The 16144-nt window shown below is 41.6% G+C and overlaps 1 protein-coding gene across 22 annotated transcripts in view; it reads right to left on the reverse strand.

Annotated features, from left to right (window-relative positions):
• Positions 1 to 16144, reverse strand: part of LOC4576494 (potassium voltage-gated channel subfamily KQT member 5) — a 263147-nt gene that overhangs the window by 16069 nt on the left and 230934 nt on the right. For 18 of the 22 annotated variants that reach the window (XR_009764840.1, XM_061644922.1, XM_061644921.1 and 15 more), the window contains 4 exons: positions 3817 to 3913; positions 3538 to 3732; positions 3279 to 3430; positions 3017 to 3207 (listed from right to left, as the gene is read on the reverse strand). Coding sequence is in view for 20 of the 22 variants with exons in the window: in XM_061644922.1 (XP_061500906.1) it covers positions 3017 to 3207; positions 3279 to 3430; positions 3538 to 3732; positions 3817 to 3913 (635 nt within the window). In the remaining 2 variants the exon portion in view is untranslated. Of the gene's footprint in view, positions 1 to 1855; positions 1999 to 3016; positions 3208 to 3278; positions 3431 to 3537; positions 3733 to 3816; positions 3914 to 11102; positions 11231 to 16144 lie in introns of all 22 variants that reach the window. The other 4 variants (XM_061644905.1, XM_061644913.1, XM_061644924.1 and 1 more) reach the window with 2 other exon arrangements.

The raw sequence follows: 16144 nt of genomic DNA on the forward strand, positions 1-16144 counted from the left end.
TTTCACGATTTGATTTAAGGGATTTTGTTGCTTTGTTTGTTTTAGTTTAGCGGCCAAGCAAAACCATCCGAATTGGGAGTGACAATACAATGGGGTAGACAAGGTTTGATTAGACGAAAAGGGATAGTGAGCGAACAGGTACAGCACACGTGAGGGAGAAAAGCGAGAGGGGTAGGGGGAGCGTGGGTAAGAAATGGGGAACGAATTTGAAGCTAGCGCTATTTATCAGACCAGATCAGGTGTTTTTAGCTGAACTGAAGGTTCGAAGTGGACACCACTGGAGGGCAATTTATTTATTCACAGATGTTTCATTTGTGTGGCAGATAGAAAAGAGCCACGGGAGGAAGGAGAAGGATATCATATATTTTAGGCAATAAATCGACATAGTTATGAAATATTGATGTTCAATATTCAAATGATTTTAAAGGAACTTGATGAGTGGATACGTGAAGGAACATGTTTGTATAAATGATTTTCGTTAGAAACGTTTTTTTACGTTATAAATCGTTTAAAATATATTTTGTTTAATACTTCATGATATTATAGTAAAAAAAATACTAAAACTGTAACAAATATTTATGTTAAAATCGATAATAGAGGTCAAACCGACGGTTTAATTTTCTTACTTTAAAAAAAAAGTTAATCAGCCGTACCGGCGAACTCGTTCGTTCCTGGCAACGTTCGCCGCGACGCTCATTTTCACTCATTTCATAGCCCCCTAGATCAAAAATTAGGAATTCGTTTTGATTTTGTACCGGCCAACCTAGTGGTACATCCCTGTCCACTCATGAGCGACGAATGTTTCTCGTCGAACGAGTTCGCCGGTACGGCTGAATATAATTGGCTCAATTTCTGAAAACACGAGTTGATGTAATGGTTCTAAAGCGTACTGCCGTATTATGAAGTAATTTTCCATGAATAAGGATTTTTTTAATGATTTGTTTAAGATTTATTTTCTTATTAGTTGCAGATTTTCCTGTTATGTTATCAGTTTTAACACATAGGATTAATAATTTAAATAAAAAAGCCAATTCGATATTGTGTGCTAAACTTTGATCCCATCGAAAACTGATACACATAATTTATAAAATGCGCTGTAAAAACCATCAAAAACGATAACGAACCAAGGCGAACCACTTCAAAATATGAACATTTTTTCCACCCATAAATCATAAAAATACTTTTTAAAATATCATTTACAATATTTATACGTGCTTGATTGCCGAAAAGTGCACATTTCTAGTGGCATATTGGTGAGCAAAATTAGTTTGTATTTCCGACACCGAAATGCGGCTCTTGCTCCTACGGTGCTTGTAAAAAAAAAACGCTGGGACTGTACAGTGATCTAAAGGAGCCGAAAAGTTGTATATACATCGTCTGTAAACAAGGTGAACCAACAACTATCAATGGAAGACTAAACGGTAGTGGGAAAAAAACGCTTTCGGTGGACACTAGGCAAAGAGTTGGAAGTTGGTAGAGCTCTAAGAACCTAAGCTTTACCTTGCACGCATTAGATGTGCAGTTGAAAGAGAGCTAATGTGTGAGAGGGTGTGTGTATGTGTGTAGGTGTGTTTTATGTGTGTGTGTGTGTGTGTGTGTGTGTTTTGTGGGTGGTAGTGGACTACAATCCGGCCATTACAGTACATTGAAATGCTTTATACAAAGTGTTCAACGAGCCTGCCATTGAATCGGCGTTCCATCGAAACGTTTGAAGCGTTCGAAGGGCACACCGTGATTTTGTTTCGTGTTTCCTACTGTCAACTACCGAGCGAACGTACGTTCGTAGTGGGGATTTACACTAGAGCCACATTTTGCATTCTTAAGGTGCGGTATTGTTTTTTTTTGTTATTCTCACCGGCAGCTGGTCGGTTATTTGTTTGTTTGTTTAATTTGGTGGTTTTGCATCCGGAAGGGATGCGCAAGCCTACACGCAAGTCTGTATGCGAGATCCTCGTCGAGTGGAGTACTCAGCAAAGCAAAAGTTTTCTAAATCTGACACTGACACAAGCGGAGTCGGTTCGCAACGAGGTTGGATTGTTTGTATTGTTTTTTGATAAGAAGAAAGAGAGAGAGAGAGAGAAAAGAGAAACAAATTTGATTAGAGGCGCACAGAAGGAGATAGAAAGGATAGCTGTGGACGGTCGATCTACGTTCCATTAACGCACCGAAACCCTATCCAAGCTCCAAGCGCAGTTTGTCATAACGAAATTAAGGAATAGCAAATGAAAAAAAAGACTGTTTGTTAAGTTGTTATTAATTGTGCTATTGTTGAATAAAACTAAGACAATCAAATAAAGTGTTCAAGATAAAAGATAAGTAAAACACGATACTGCAATTATTATGTTTTGTGGACTAAACATAAACAAGTAAAGAAATAAGTTGTAATGTTGTTCAGGAAAACAGGAACAAAAACAGAGTACAATGTAAAAATAAAAATAATAAAAAACTGAAAAATGAAGTTTTTTTTAGCTGTGTTTGTTAACTGTTTTGTTTTTGTTAGTTTAATTTGAATGATATTGTTTTTTAAAGATCTGTTTAACGTTCCACCTAAACCATCCGTACGCTTTATCACCGTCATTAATATCGCTCACGGTATAATAATTTGAAGGATGAGAGAGCATGAGACTGTGTGTGTGTGCAAAATGTATGTACAAGTGACGATCAGATGTGAAATGCAACACTAGCAAAACATTCGTTTATAGCGCAAAAAGCGACGAACACTGTGCTCGCTGCTGCAGCATCATCACACCGAGAGAATGAATGAGACAGAGCGAGAAAAAAGGGATATGAAAAAAAACACGGTGTCTATATTGTTGCCGTTTCATTTGTTATTGTTTGTTTGTTTGATCATTGTTTTAACAGTACAAGTAACTTTCACAGATCAACCAGTTTTGCAAGCTCTGTTTTTGGCTGTTTAGGCGGCAAGTAACGACGAAGACGACACACACACACACGCGCGCGTATGTGATTTGTGGAGGGAAAGAAGCGGAAGGAAAGGAACACGCAAGCCACTTACTTGAACTTTCCGTGATGGTTTTCGGGCTGCCGGGCTCGATCTCGATCTCGGTATCGATACACACGGAGGCGAGCTCCTCGATGCCGACCGGTTCCAGGTGCTCGGCATCGATGTTCGGGACGACGATCACCACATCGCCCCGGTCCGATGGCTGGCCGGTGCTGTTGCCGACGTACTGTGGCGGTATCGAGCTGGAGCAACGGAAAGCAAAATGATTATTAATCGTGCAAAAGGGAAACGTCAACATCGCCCCCCCCCGTACCTCAGCGTGACGCGCTTCTTAATCCTGTGCCCCAGATCGGAGAAGCCGCGCTGCATTGGTGGACGTTTCTGCTGCAACGGTTGCTCCTCGAACGTTTTCGCAATCGGTGAATTCGGTTCCGAAAATTGTTTATCTACTAAAATAGGCTTTGGCTGGTTGACGAGTGTGTTTGGGAGGGGAGAGAAAGCAATACAGAGATAGAAGGGGCATCAGTACAATCGAACTGGCAGGCAGGCAACATGCAAAGCACAACACTTACTTTCAACGAACCACTAGAACTAGTTGTCACAGATGTGATTACAGCCGATGCACCACCGCCTTTCGGTGGCAATGATGGAAGGTTTGGATTGTTGGAATGTGATGTGTCAGGATGTAGTGGAAGTGATAAAAGACGCATCCGATCCTGCATGTATAAATCTATAAATGAATCTACCTTTGTCTCTATGTCGTCAACCTGCATGGTGTAAGAAAGGGCGAAAAGAAATAAAAACTCATTACAAAAGCGGAACGAAATGCTTTTACGCTCTGTTTAACTCACTTGTCTTTCAATTTTCACTACACGCGAAGCTAAACTAATTTTCGATGCATACACATCTTTTGATTTCGATCCTTGCTTGCCAAGAATTTGGTCTAACCTGAAGGGGCGGTTTGGAGTGGTTTGGGACGATCCCGGTCGCGAGTGGAGTGGAAATGGGGAAAAGAAATAACGTTAGAACCCGTTTACGGTTGAGTGGTAGCGTTGAGAGAGAGAGAGAGTGGCACCGACAAGGCACAGCCCCCGGGACATTTATTAGTGAGTGGCTGTGTGTGAGTGTGATGTGCATCGATTGATGCAGTTTGATGCATACGAAGAACGGGTTTTGCTTACAATCGACACATAAACACATGCCAGCAGTAGCAAATGTAACGAAATACACAAAAGACGCTTGGCAAAGCAAACTCGAAACACACAAAAGGAATGCAAACAAATTACCAACTTGAAAGTACGAGTGCGACGTTACTGCAGATAGAGCGGTTGCTCGGTGACGTTTGAAGCTGAAAGTTTCGCTCTGTTTCAAACGCACAAGCACGGCAGCACTAGACAGCATAGAGCGCGCATAGAGATAAGGGTTCGTGATGCAATCCAATCTGCATATCGTCTGAATCGAAAAAAATGGGCGAATACGTTTGCATATATTCCCCAGCGGGGGTAGCGCGATGTAAGAATAGAAGGTATCGATTGAAATTGAACGTACGCCGGTTGGTTGGATGCAGTCAATCGAAAAGGGGGAAAGAAACGAAAGCAACGATACGGTTGCATTCATATCGCTGTATGGGGAATATAATGATCCCGTACCAGTCGTTGCAGCCGTCACCGGCGGTGTCTAGCGTGATAGAGATGAAGTTTTTCGGTTACTTCAATCGGGCAAAATGCATCGAGAATACACTGAATAAAACATCAGTGTCACTTCAAAAAAAGAAAAAAAAATGAGAAAAAAATGAACGATCGAGCGAGCGAATAGACGACGAACCCTTCTCCCGTGCAGCGCGCGCTACCGTGGCTGGCCGAGTTTGGCTTTATTTTAACATGATTGATTTTGGTGGAAATTTACTTTTATCACGAAAGCTTCCATCCCATTATGGTGCCGTTTTGGAGATAGTAAATATGAACGCTACTAGTTTGTTGATTTGTTTTGTGTTGTATATGGGGAGAGAGAGGGAGAAACACAAAACAATCGAAAAACAATTTCACACTGCAGTGAATGACGCTTCGTGCTGCAGTATTGCAAATTGGTAGCTGTATTTTTTTCCGTAGCAAAAGTTTGCTTCCATAGCGTGGAGGTTCTTTGTTTGCAGCTTTTCGTGTATCGAGTTTCCTTTCCCATGTCCAAAGCGTTGCCGGAGGTTAACATGTTATTTTCTATTTTGCTATAAAGGTTATTTACAGGACAGGACAATGAGCAGACACAAAAGGAAAGAAAAAGTCATAGGTACTCATTGAGGGAATGGGGAAAAAACAAACTCGAACCGACAAAGGATTCAGAAGCTTTAACAATCGGAAGTTATTTGACACGAGAAGCATTATTATGGCAAGCGACTAAATAGGCGTGAGTGAGTAATAAATGGCCTGTACGGGCCAAAAGTGAGGCATAATAGTTTTGCAAAACATGCACTAGATAGATACACATAAATACACATTACATGAACTTGGAAGCTAAAGCAAGTGGAAACTAAAAGGCGTGCAACGAACATTGCACAGATGGTAATCAAAGAAGCGATTAAAAGCACACTAAATCAAGCACCAAAAAAGAGCGAATAAATAATCAACATCAAAATAGAACATAAAAAAGCGACACAAAAACCTTAAAAGTGTGTTTTTAGCGTTAAGCAAAAGCACGAGCTGTTTTTAATCAAGCACGAGCTTTAATGTTTGCGTTTTAGTTTTCATTTACAAATGAGAATGTGGTACATACAAGAACGTGTTTATGTGTTTTTTACATCTTTTTTCTCCTTCATTTGAACTTTGGCATTTGAGGGCATTTTGGCGGAGAAAAAGAAAAAGCAATCCCCGCTCCCCAATTGAAAAGCGACTAGCGAAAAGCTATATAATCACCGTGCACCGGCAAACATTACAACTCTAGCACAACTACTTCGATGAAAGCTGTCATAACATGGCATTTATGGTATGAATGGCAGGGAGCAAGCAAGTTTTCTAAAAAGCGTTGCTCGTGGCGTGGTAGGGAGAGCGAGTGAGAGAGAGAGAGAGATGGAGGGAGAGAGAAAAAATATGAATCAGGAAATGAAGCGGCGCTTTGTCGACCGGTGACGGTAAGTAACCTCAACGAATGAGGTTAAACCTTTGGTCCCTTCATGTTCACCACCGTTGCCGCGGGTGGAAAGTAGGACCCCGCACGAACTAGAAATAGGTCATAATGGGTGCTTTTCCTTTTTTTTTTTTGGTGCGCCACAGCACTGCTTTCAAAAGCGACAAAATGTGGTTTTATTTCTAAGCGTGTATTATCAGCATAAAATGGCCCCCGGGGGGGTTTATTTAAAGTTTTTCAAACACGGTATTTACGCTAACTTTAATTAAATCGCATTGCAGACAAGGTAGCAAGGGCAATTTGGTACGCCTCGTGCTAGCAAAAAAGGAAGCCTAATTTAGTGTTGGGTTGAAAGTTTTGCTTCGAGGCATGCTATAAGCATTCCCGGAAAGCTGATGGAAGCTACTCTTCACTTACAAGAAGAAGCGTACGAGTTTCCGGGGTGCAATGCGCTTAGCAAAAGGCGGAAATGGCGCTGTTTACAATGCCGGCACGAACGACCGCCCTAAAAACCTGACCACATCAAAAGCAACCCAATCTTTGTGATGTTTTATCGCACGACGAAGCTACACATTAATCCGATTAGATTTCAGTTTGTCATCGCCTCGGTGCAAACTTTTGCCACGCTCATGCTCTGCCGGCTGGTATTGATTGTGGTGATTTGTTTAGAAATGTCATCCCATTACTGGGTGAATCGAAACTTGAGAGACAGACCGAGAGGGAGAGTTTATTGTGCGACCGGCAGCACTGTAACGGCACAAAGACGGCGTGCATTGTTGCCACTCGGTAAGCTTATTACATACATCATGCGTGGGTAATGGGTCGTGTAATCGGTGACAGTTGCACTTCATTCTAGGATCGAACGGGGAAAACGGTACTACAATGTACATGAAGAAAGCCATGAAGTGGGGACAGCACTTTCCGAGTCCGACTTGCTACTTGCGAACACATACACATTGACTATGCATGGCAAAACTACACAACAGCAACATGCACACGGCTTGGGGTGTGGTGGGTGGTTTTCTTCTCACACTGCACTGGAGTACTCGATGGAGAATGGAAATGGTTAGTATTTGTTCTGCTAGTCGATGGGTAAGGATGATAAGCGAATGAAAGGAATATGGAGAGCCGTTTTCTACAGCTTAAAGACGGGTGAAATCGGGAATTGTTCTAGTTTATTTCGAATGAACAGCATGACTAAATATGCATTTACACGAACGTCAATTTAGATCGATTTAAAGTACTCATATTAATAAATATTTTCAAAATAATTGTTTATCGACAGTTTGATTCCACAATTAATTTTAATTATATTTTAACTATCTTGACTTCGTTCTTGTTGTTATTGCAGTTTATTGCACTCATTTTAGTTGACATTATTGCAGCCGATATAAGTATGTTCAGAATATTTTAAACTGATTTAATACTAAAAAATTCACTAAAAACACAAATAAAATTTTTTTTTTGCATGAATCTGGAAATGAAACACAGAAAATTTTATGTCAAAGAAATATAAATGTAAAATACAATATTTAAATAGTTCCAGCAGAGAGGATCATACAAAATTTGAAAAATCAATGAAGACTTAAAGGCAAGCAATGTTTAAAAATTAGACAAGTTTGTTTGTAATAAAACTTCATAATTAAATACCAAAAACCATAGCACCAAACAATATTGTTTAAAAAACAAATTAATTTGCTTTTAATAAATAATAAATGTAATTCAATAATATGATAAGATATAACATTTAATGAATAATTTTAAATCGATCCAAATTGCTCTATGTAAGCATTTTTATTAGGACAAAATCTGTATAGAAGTACATGTGTACCTAGGTCTTCTGAAGGACCGACACAAGATAAACCTGTACGAGTTTGATGTGCCAGTGCAGATGGCTTGTTGATGAAAACATCCGCATATTCGCAAGTGCTGTACTCCAAGTGCCCTAATCTTTCCGAAATAACCCTCATACGGTACGGATATGAGCATGGCCCTGAATTGAAAGCCCGAAGACAGGTACGGGCTACCGTACCGCCACTTCACGAGGAGTGTTTTATTTCCTGCTCCATCGACCGGGCGTGTCGGAACATTTTTTTTTGTATTCTGTGAGCCTTAGACCCACTGGCCCAAAATTGAAGCCGCGAACTTTACGCTTCGCGCAGGAAATAAAACACGAAAGTGTACGCGCGTAAAGCAATGATGTTGATTTACTTGTAGCGCTGCTGCGAACAGCGTCGCGACAGCGTAAGGGTGTTATTGTTATTCTTGCAGAGGGGGCAGCACACACGATAAGCGTGTCGGAGAAAACAGGCAATCTACCAATCGAGTACGAGCGCTTCATAAAACGGGCCTGCCCCATACGATACGGATCACCAGCGAGACTGGAACGGCGGGCGCGCTCTTGAGCCTCTGTGCGTGTGTAAGCGCGCGCTTGTGTATGGGTGTGCGTAGGTGTGTTTAGGCTGTGTTTATTTACAAAGTATTATTAGATGGTGCAGGAGGAGCAGTGATACGGGTAGGATGATTGCCTATTGTGTGACTTTGTGTGTGTGTGTGTGTGTGTGTGTGTTTTCGGGGTGGGCTTGATTGAGGATCTGGAATGGGTGTTCTTTACATGAGGGTAAACGGTTTTTTTGTTTGTTTCTATTCTTTATACTGCTGCTGCTGCTGTTGTTGCTCCCCATTTACTTGTTTGCACTACTAGCGCTGTTTTGTTTGATGTTCTACTGAGGCACGGCTGTAACTATGGCTTAACATAACTCGCGCTGGCTATTGGTATGTATATGTACAGGTAAGATGGAACGGGACGATGCTTTTGTTTTTGTATGAACGCCTCCCCCGTTCACTGAGCGCTATCGATCAGCAAAGTGCAAGAGCTTTGCGGGGCATAAACCTTTCTACGCCAACAACTCTACTCGGACTATCCGGGGTTCCGGGCGGAAGTAAAACAAAACCGAACGCACAAACTGTACACAAACATTGGCGAAAAGTCGAATCAACAGGCAGAGCTTACAAACGTCATTGATGGATTTTTGTTGCTGTTATTGTTATTATTATTATTTGATGCTTTATTATTAAATATTAACTTTGAAGGATGATATAACGGTAAGCGGGTAACATTTATTTTCGAGTTGGATAAATATGAAAATTAATTAAACACTCATTAGGTACATTTACGCCAAACTGCTGAATAAACCCGGAAGCTTTCTTGTACGATAATTGACACAATACAACTGGAGTATTACGTATATGAAATATTCTTATAAGATAAATACCAAAACAATACACTTTACAATGATTACATCGAGAATAAAGACAAATGAAAAAGAACATCAAACAACATGTTGTTGTGTTTTAGTTTTGGTCAACAGTTTATTTCGCTCACAAGCGCATTTAAAGGAGGTTCGGTTGAGGCGGGTTGAGAAGGATTTTATGAGCAGTTGGTTTTAAACATTTTACACAACTTGTAGATAAAAATGGATAAGATGAACGACAACCGGTGCTACACACACACACTGTACTGGTATTTTTAAAAGAAAATAATCAATAAAAACAATACGTCTTTCAAATGCAACGAAAATACATCAATGACATTCAAAACTATTCGCTGTAAGGGGTGGTGGTTTTTGGTTTTTGAGAAATAATAATCATACATTTCATTATACTTTCAACGAAATGAATCAAACACAAAACAAAATTGTTAACGAACGAGACGCACACATCACGCGTTATGATTGGAAAAAACTATTCTAAATAAAAGTACAACAGGGCTTTTGGCTGAGCGGAACAATACCAACGTTTCAAATCGCAAAGTAAAGCAAATGAGCATACACATTCAAACGCTGCTGATTACGCATATAATAAGGTAACTGATTTATTAACGCATTGGTTTGGTTTTGGGGTTTGATAACAACGTTTTTGAAAGGGGGAACCAAAAATGGCGATAAACAAAACATACGGACGGCTATAATTTTGTACAAAACATACGACAAATCAGTTCGAATTAGCTGTAAACACGCAATCTCGAAACAACGAAATAACTGCCTAAGAGGGGTAGTAACGCATATGGAATTGGTTTGGAAGGTTGAACATAAAAAAAACACGCACACACACACATACAGACAAATAATGAACATAAGAAATAACTGAGCATTAATTCTCCAATGGTTCAAACTGCTTTGCGTTTGCTATTGTTTTGCGATAAAAATGATTCGAAATATGTGTGACAAATAAAGAGGAAACATAAAACAAGTCAGCCCAACATTTATACTTTTAGTTGCCCTTCATTGAGGCATGAAGGATCATTGAGCAACAACTATTAGAAAGTAACATTACAAACTTCATTTAAAATCAGCCATTCATAGGGATGCTGAGAAAAGGGAAATGCGTATTGAAAAAGAGCCATAAGAGGCGTTGAAACGATGCAAACGTGCTCATTCGCCACCGTATGACAGGATCGCACGCGAGCAGTGAAGAATACAATTTGATGGCATTTGTTTTTTTTGTTTTTGGGTACAAAATAAAGCACGTAGCTTGGAAGCTTTTCTGGAAAAGTTTAGCATTCGGCTAGGGTACGATCGTTGCATCAGCTCGTAGACCGATCGTACACAGCGAGATGGCACAGAAGCGAACGAAACGGAAACAATCTATTGCAGCCATTGGATGCTCGATAGGTCAATCGAAGGCAAAAACATGAAAAAAAGTAATGAAGTATAAGTAACGAAGAGCGGAAGATAGAGCGAGAGAGAGAGAGAGAGAGAAGGAGAGCTGAATAGAAAGATATAAAACTGGGAACCAGAAGAAAGTAAACGCGAAAAACTTTGGGCAGTATACAACCGTTCGAGAGCAAAAGTAATGGAAAAGAAAAATGAAAGAATAAAAAAAACCGCTTTAAATACACGACAAAATGAGCAAATGGATCAATGGAAAAGAAGAGAAGAAAAGAAGAGAAAAAAAACGGAAGTACAAAAAACAGTGTATAGCGATGCGGAATAGAAAAAGGAGGAAGGAGTGCTCTCACCTAAACTGTAGGTTCCTGACGCGGGTCAGCAGATCCGCATGTCCCGAAGTGTACTGTTCCATAACATCTTTCACATCGTACGGTTTCTGTGCCTCGCGGAATTTTTTACGTGCCACGAAATACTTTAGCTATTTGGAAGGAGGAGGAGGAGCCGCCGTGACGCAGGGGGGGTGGAAAGGGTGGTCGAGGGTTCGATTGGGAAACGGTGTGAAAATGTGTCTCGGTGTGATGGAGTGATTGGGGAAGGGGGGGGGGGTCCATGTACACATTCGTGAAAATATTCGTGAGATGGAACGGTACAATGTGCGGTCGGACGGGGCGTTGTGCATGTACGCAAACAAGTGTGGTAAGTTAGGTTTTGGGTGGTGGCGGTTTTTCGTACAAACCCCAAAAGGTATGCAATTTTTGTGTAGTGTAGCACGGTGTACATATTTGTTATGTTGTGTGTGTGTGTGTGTGGTGGGTTTTTTTATCAATTATGCAAACAATTTAATTACATATCGAACATATGTTTTGTACACCGAGAGGGGATGGGGGGACCGAAAGAGTTTGGCGGTGTAGCCGCGAGATGTAAACCACATTTTATACGCGATGCGACAGCATATATTGGGTTTAGTACAGAGATAAACAAAAAAGTAAGAGACGAGAGTGAGAGAGATACAGAGACAGAGAGAGAGAGCGAGAGCGAGAGAGTGACAGTGTGATAGTGAGTGAATGGGAGAAAGAGAAAATAGAAGAAAGAGTGTTATGAGTAATCTAGTATGTTGTATAGTACACGAATAGTATTGATAGAGTGCAAGCACGGTGAATTTTAGTACAGCTGGTTGGCGGTTTGTCGACAAATAGTCGACATACGCTGTTTACATCGATTGCGGCAGCTCATGTGATGACGATGCATGATGGTTTGGTTTATTTAGTACAGCAGATTGAATTTGTTATCACACTTTTGGAGCAGATAATCACCATAATAAAGATTATTATGTTTTAAGATTGCAGTTCTTCGAATTACATTTGGCACCGAAACAATCAATCCAAAGAAAAATGATCTAAATTTTAATTCTTTGGAGCTTGAATGTTTAGACGAATCTTTTTCCAGCTTAAGTTTAAATTGTACACTAACTCATAAAACGTAGCAAACTCTCTAAAAGGCGCTTTCAACCTCAATTGAAATATGCAAAAAGTAAATCAAATACTTCGTTTTCGTATTTAGTATTAATACAAATCATATAATCATCAATTAGTAATTAGTACAAATCATATAATCATCAATTAGTATTTAGCACACATCATTGTACTAAAAAGACTCCAATTTTTTATCGTAGTAAATTCCTAAAAATACAAGCTTCCTACTCAACTGCTTGAGCTTTCAACAATGTTTTCCGGAGCTAGTTCATCTATAATGAATTTACATCCAAATCAAGTAGTTCATCCTAAGTGTACATCAGATCTTCAAAGCCAAACAAGTGGTCCATTCTGTGCTACGTTTCCTTCCTGATGTAGAGCTAACTTTCACGTACTACGCTCTAAGTGAAACGAGACTCTCCCTCTCTTCGCACAAAACCAAACCCAATTTTGGCTAACGTACCCCATTGCAATCAGAAATACAATCACTGACCACTATGGCTAATCGTTTCCCATAGTTTTACGCTGCTCACAGCACGCCCGTCCGTCCATTCGCAGCGTACACAGTACACTGGACGGCAATACATCTTCTTACCGACCGCCCCGCCACAAACCGCACAGCCACTGCCAAGTTTACTCGGAGAGTTTTGTGTAATTTGTATTTACAGCACTGTTTGTGCACACAAAACCCGGGGGGAAGTCCCACAACCTTCCGGCAAGTTAGCAGGTAATGAAAGTAATAAGCAAGCGGAACGCTTCCCTTTCCATTGAGCGGCACTCCCCCTGCGGGGGGATGTGTCCGGTTTGTCTTTGGACAAAACATGTCTATCGTCCCGGGTGCGTGCACGGTATGGAAGATGTTTTTCAAACTTCCCCCTGGAGCTAGGGGGCCGAACGCACCAATAGCAGGAGAGGAGGAAGCCAGCCAACTCGGTTCCGCCTTGGCTCCGGCAGCTCGGCTTTGCGATGATTTATACGTCAGCAGGCAAATATTTGCACGGTATAATTCGCTTTTGCACACTTGCTTCCCACTAGCAGGGAAAGCGATTCGATTGGAGTGTGTTTTACGCGCCCGGGTGGGGCGAAAATGTAAGACACCGCTGCCATCCCCAAGAGTTTGTGTTGCTGTGCTTATCTTTTCGCCGCGCTAGAAGTGCTTTAAAAGTTGTGAAGCCGTCGCACCATTTCGCTCCTTCAGCCCACCGGGTTGAAGCGTTAGCGTTCTTTCGTACGAAGAAGTTCAGCCTCTGCATTCCCGAAGTGCGAGCTGCAGCGTAGTGAAAGAGCTTTCCACGCTTTCCCTTGCGTATTGCGTTTCCAACTAGTTGGTCAATAATTCAGCGATGCTTTGCGTTGCGGGGCCGGCTCACGGTTTTTAAGTTTCATTTCCTGCTCGACGGGGTTAAGCTGAATGCTCGGCTCGGCTCGGACTAGCGTGGTCCTGGTGGGAAAGCGCAAGAGCATTTTATATATTTTTTTATTTCCAGTCGTTTCATTCGCTCTTAGCGCACCACAGCTCCACAGCTCAAAAGGACAGCAAAACTGAAACACACGGTGAAGCGGAAACGGAAGTGAATGCAAAAAAAAACACAGTCAGCCCCTTTCCTTCATTTCACCACAGTTGACCCGCAGCGTAGTGTGGCAAAGTGGTGACCGGGGCGCTTATTTGTTATGCGCATCAAAGTATCCGGTCTGGAGTCTATGAATAATTTACCGCCACCAGGAAGAACCGTCCGGGGGTTTTCGGTTTGGTTTTAGTCTAGCATCAACATCGTTGCCCTTCCGGTAGCGGGAAAGTGGTACGATAAGAAGGAAGAGAGAAACAGAGCTTGGAAAGTAGTTTTGCCAAGATTTTTGGTATGTAGTTAACCCAACGGGGATGATAGTTGGGGCAAATCTTTTTGCAAATCATTTGCCACCCTCTCCAATGCAGGTCCCACCACATAAATGGTTATGAATCCATGCATTTACTGCTCGATTCGGGAGTCATCTTTCTGCAGCACAGACACTTTCCGTACCATGCCATCGTGCAGTAGTGGCACGTTTCGTTTGCTTCCGCCGCGGCCTCCAGTTTGTCGGAAAAGGGGGGAAATTAATTCAATTGTACAGTACAGCTTCAAATCGGACAGTTTAAGGGGTCGAGCTAGCCTGCGTTGCGAAACTCGTGTTTGCACTTTGCACCACTACCGGTGGAGCGGGATAATAGGAAGTTTGTTTAATTTAAACACAGCACGCGGGCAGTGAGGTCGGTTCAAATTTGCTCCGTGCAGTTCGTTTGCTGCCGGTTGGCGGTGCGCTGGCGGTGGTTGTATTGTGGGTGTTAAAATTGTAATTTACACTCCCCGTGGATTAATTCTTGCCCACAAGCACCTGAGCCGCTTTGTGGAGTGGTTTGTGGCTTTGTGCGTCACTTCGAGCGCGTGACTGCATGCTGCTTCGGTGCTGCCTGGCGGTTGTGGCCAACTTTGGTAAGAAGTTTAGTTGCGAGAGGTGAGTGAATGCTATTAAATATGAATTCATTTGGTATTGATTTGAATGCAAGAGAGAAGCAACCGATTTTGTGAAATCCTGTATCAAGCCCAAGGAAAGCCAACCCTTGACGGTAGCTTTGTTATAAAGCTAAAGATGGTATTTATTGAGCTTTTCCGAAGCCTTTGTAAATAGTATGGAGGGAAAGAAAACGGTGAAGAATGGGGAAAACATAAAACCAAGGTACGGAACAGTAAGGAACACGCTGTCTCGCTGTGCGATGAAACATTACGGGGTGGCCACTACCGTACGAGAGTCGGGACACGTTTTAGACAGAACGAGGTGGGAGATGGTTAGATATGTTGCATGTGTTGCAGCTGGACTGAGTCGGGTTGAGCTTGCTACTGCGAAGAGATAGAAATCAGTGATGATACAAAACAAACACACACACACACATACACACATACAACAGACACACAGACATTTAAATGTAACTAAAATGTACATAGCCAAACACAGAGAGAGAGAGAGAGAGAGAGTTAGAGAATAAAACACACGTTTACAGTAAGCGTAACCAAAACAGGAATTACATCGATATAGTAGTACGACACAACAACGATAGCATCCACACGGTGAATCGAGCAGCTAGCACACACACACACACACACACTGAAACACTCATACACAGCTAGGGAGGATGAAACTGTGTGGTTTTGTTCACTGTGGCGAAGGAGGGTGGAATTTAAATAATCGATGCCGATGACACATTGAATGCAGTGAATCAATTCCGATGGCGCATGGAAAACATTGTTTGCATGGTTGTGAAGGATGGTAGTCAATAAAATAAAATACAAAAAAAAAAAAATGGTACATCGAACGTACAAAACCAAACAGAACATTGATCTCAACGGACAGAATTTATGTTTACGATTTTTGATCCAATCGTTCGGTGTTTGGTCGTTGGCAGGAAAGCAGAATGAAACATCGCCATACGCCATAACAACACGTGTTCGATTTGATAATGAACATTGATTACCAGGGTTTTGCACTGCTGGTCACTACAGAGAGATCATAAAACGTGCCCAAATCCCAACCGTTCACAGAGAGTTCTTTTATAGGGGTTCTGTTTACACTGCCATTGGGTTGAGTGAGTGCATTTTTTGCTGCTATATCGAGGGTTTCATTTGCACGTAAAACAACATCCACATTTTGCCAACGTTTCCTCTTTTATGGCTTGATCCGTTCGCATGCGTTAACACAATTAGCCCGCATATGCAAGTAGATTATTAACCCCGCGAAATGCTCTGTATACTCCGACGTGCCAATGCCAATGCGATGTGTCGTTGCAAAATGGGTTACTTTTTGCTCTCTGCATGGTAGACTTCACGGCAAAAGCGCCCATCATGAACACCGCTCATTTTACGAGGTCAAATAATCCATTCCGCACCCGT

This window comes from Anopheles gambiae, chromosome 2 (genome assembly GCF_943734735.2).
Source record: "Anopheles gambiae chromosome 2, idAnoGambNW_F1_1, whole genome shotgun sequence".
Taxonomy (NCBI): Eukaryota; Metazoa; Arthropoda; class Insecta; order Diptera; family Culicidae; genus Anopheles; species Anopheles gambiae.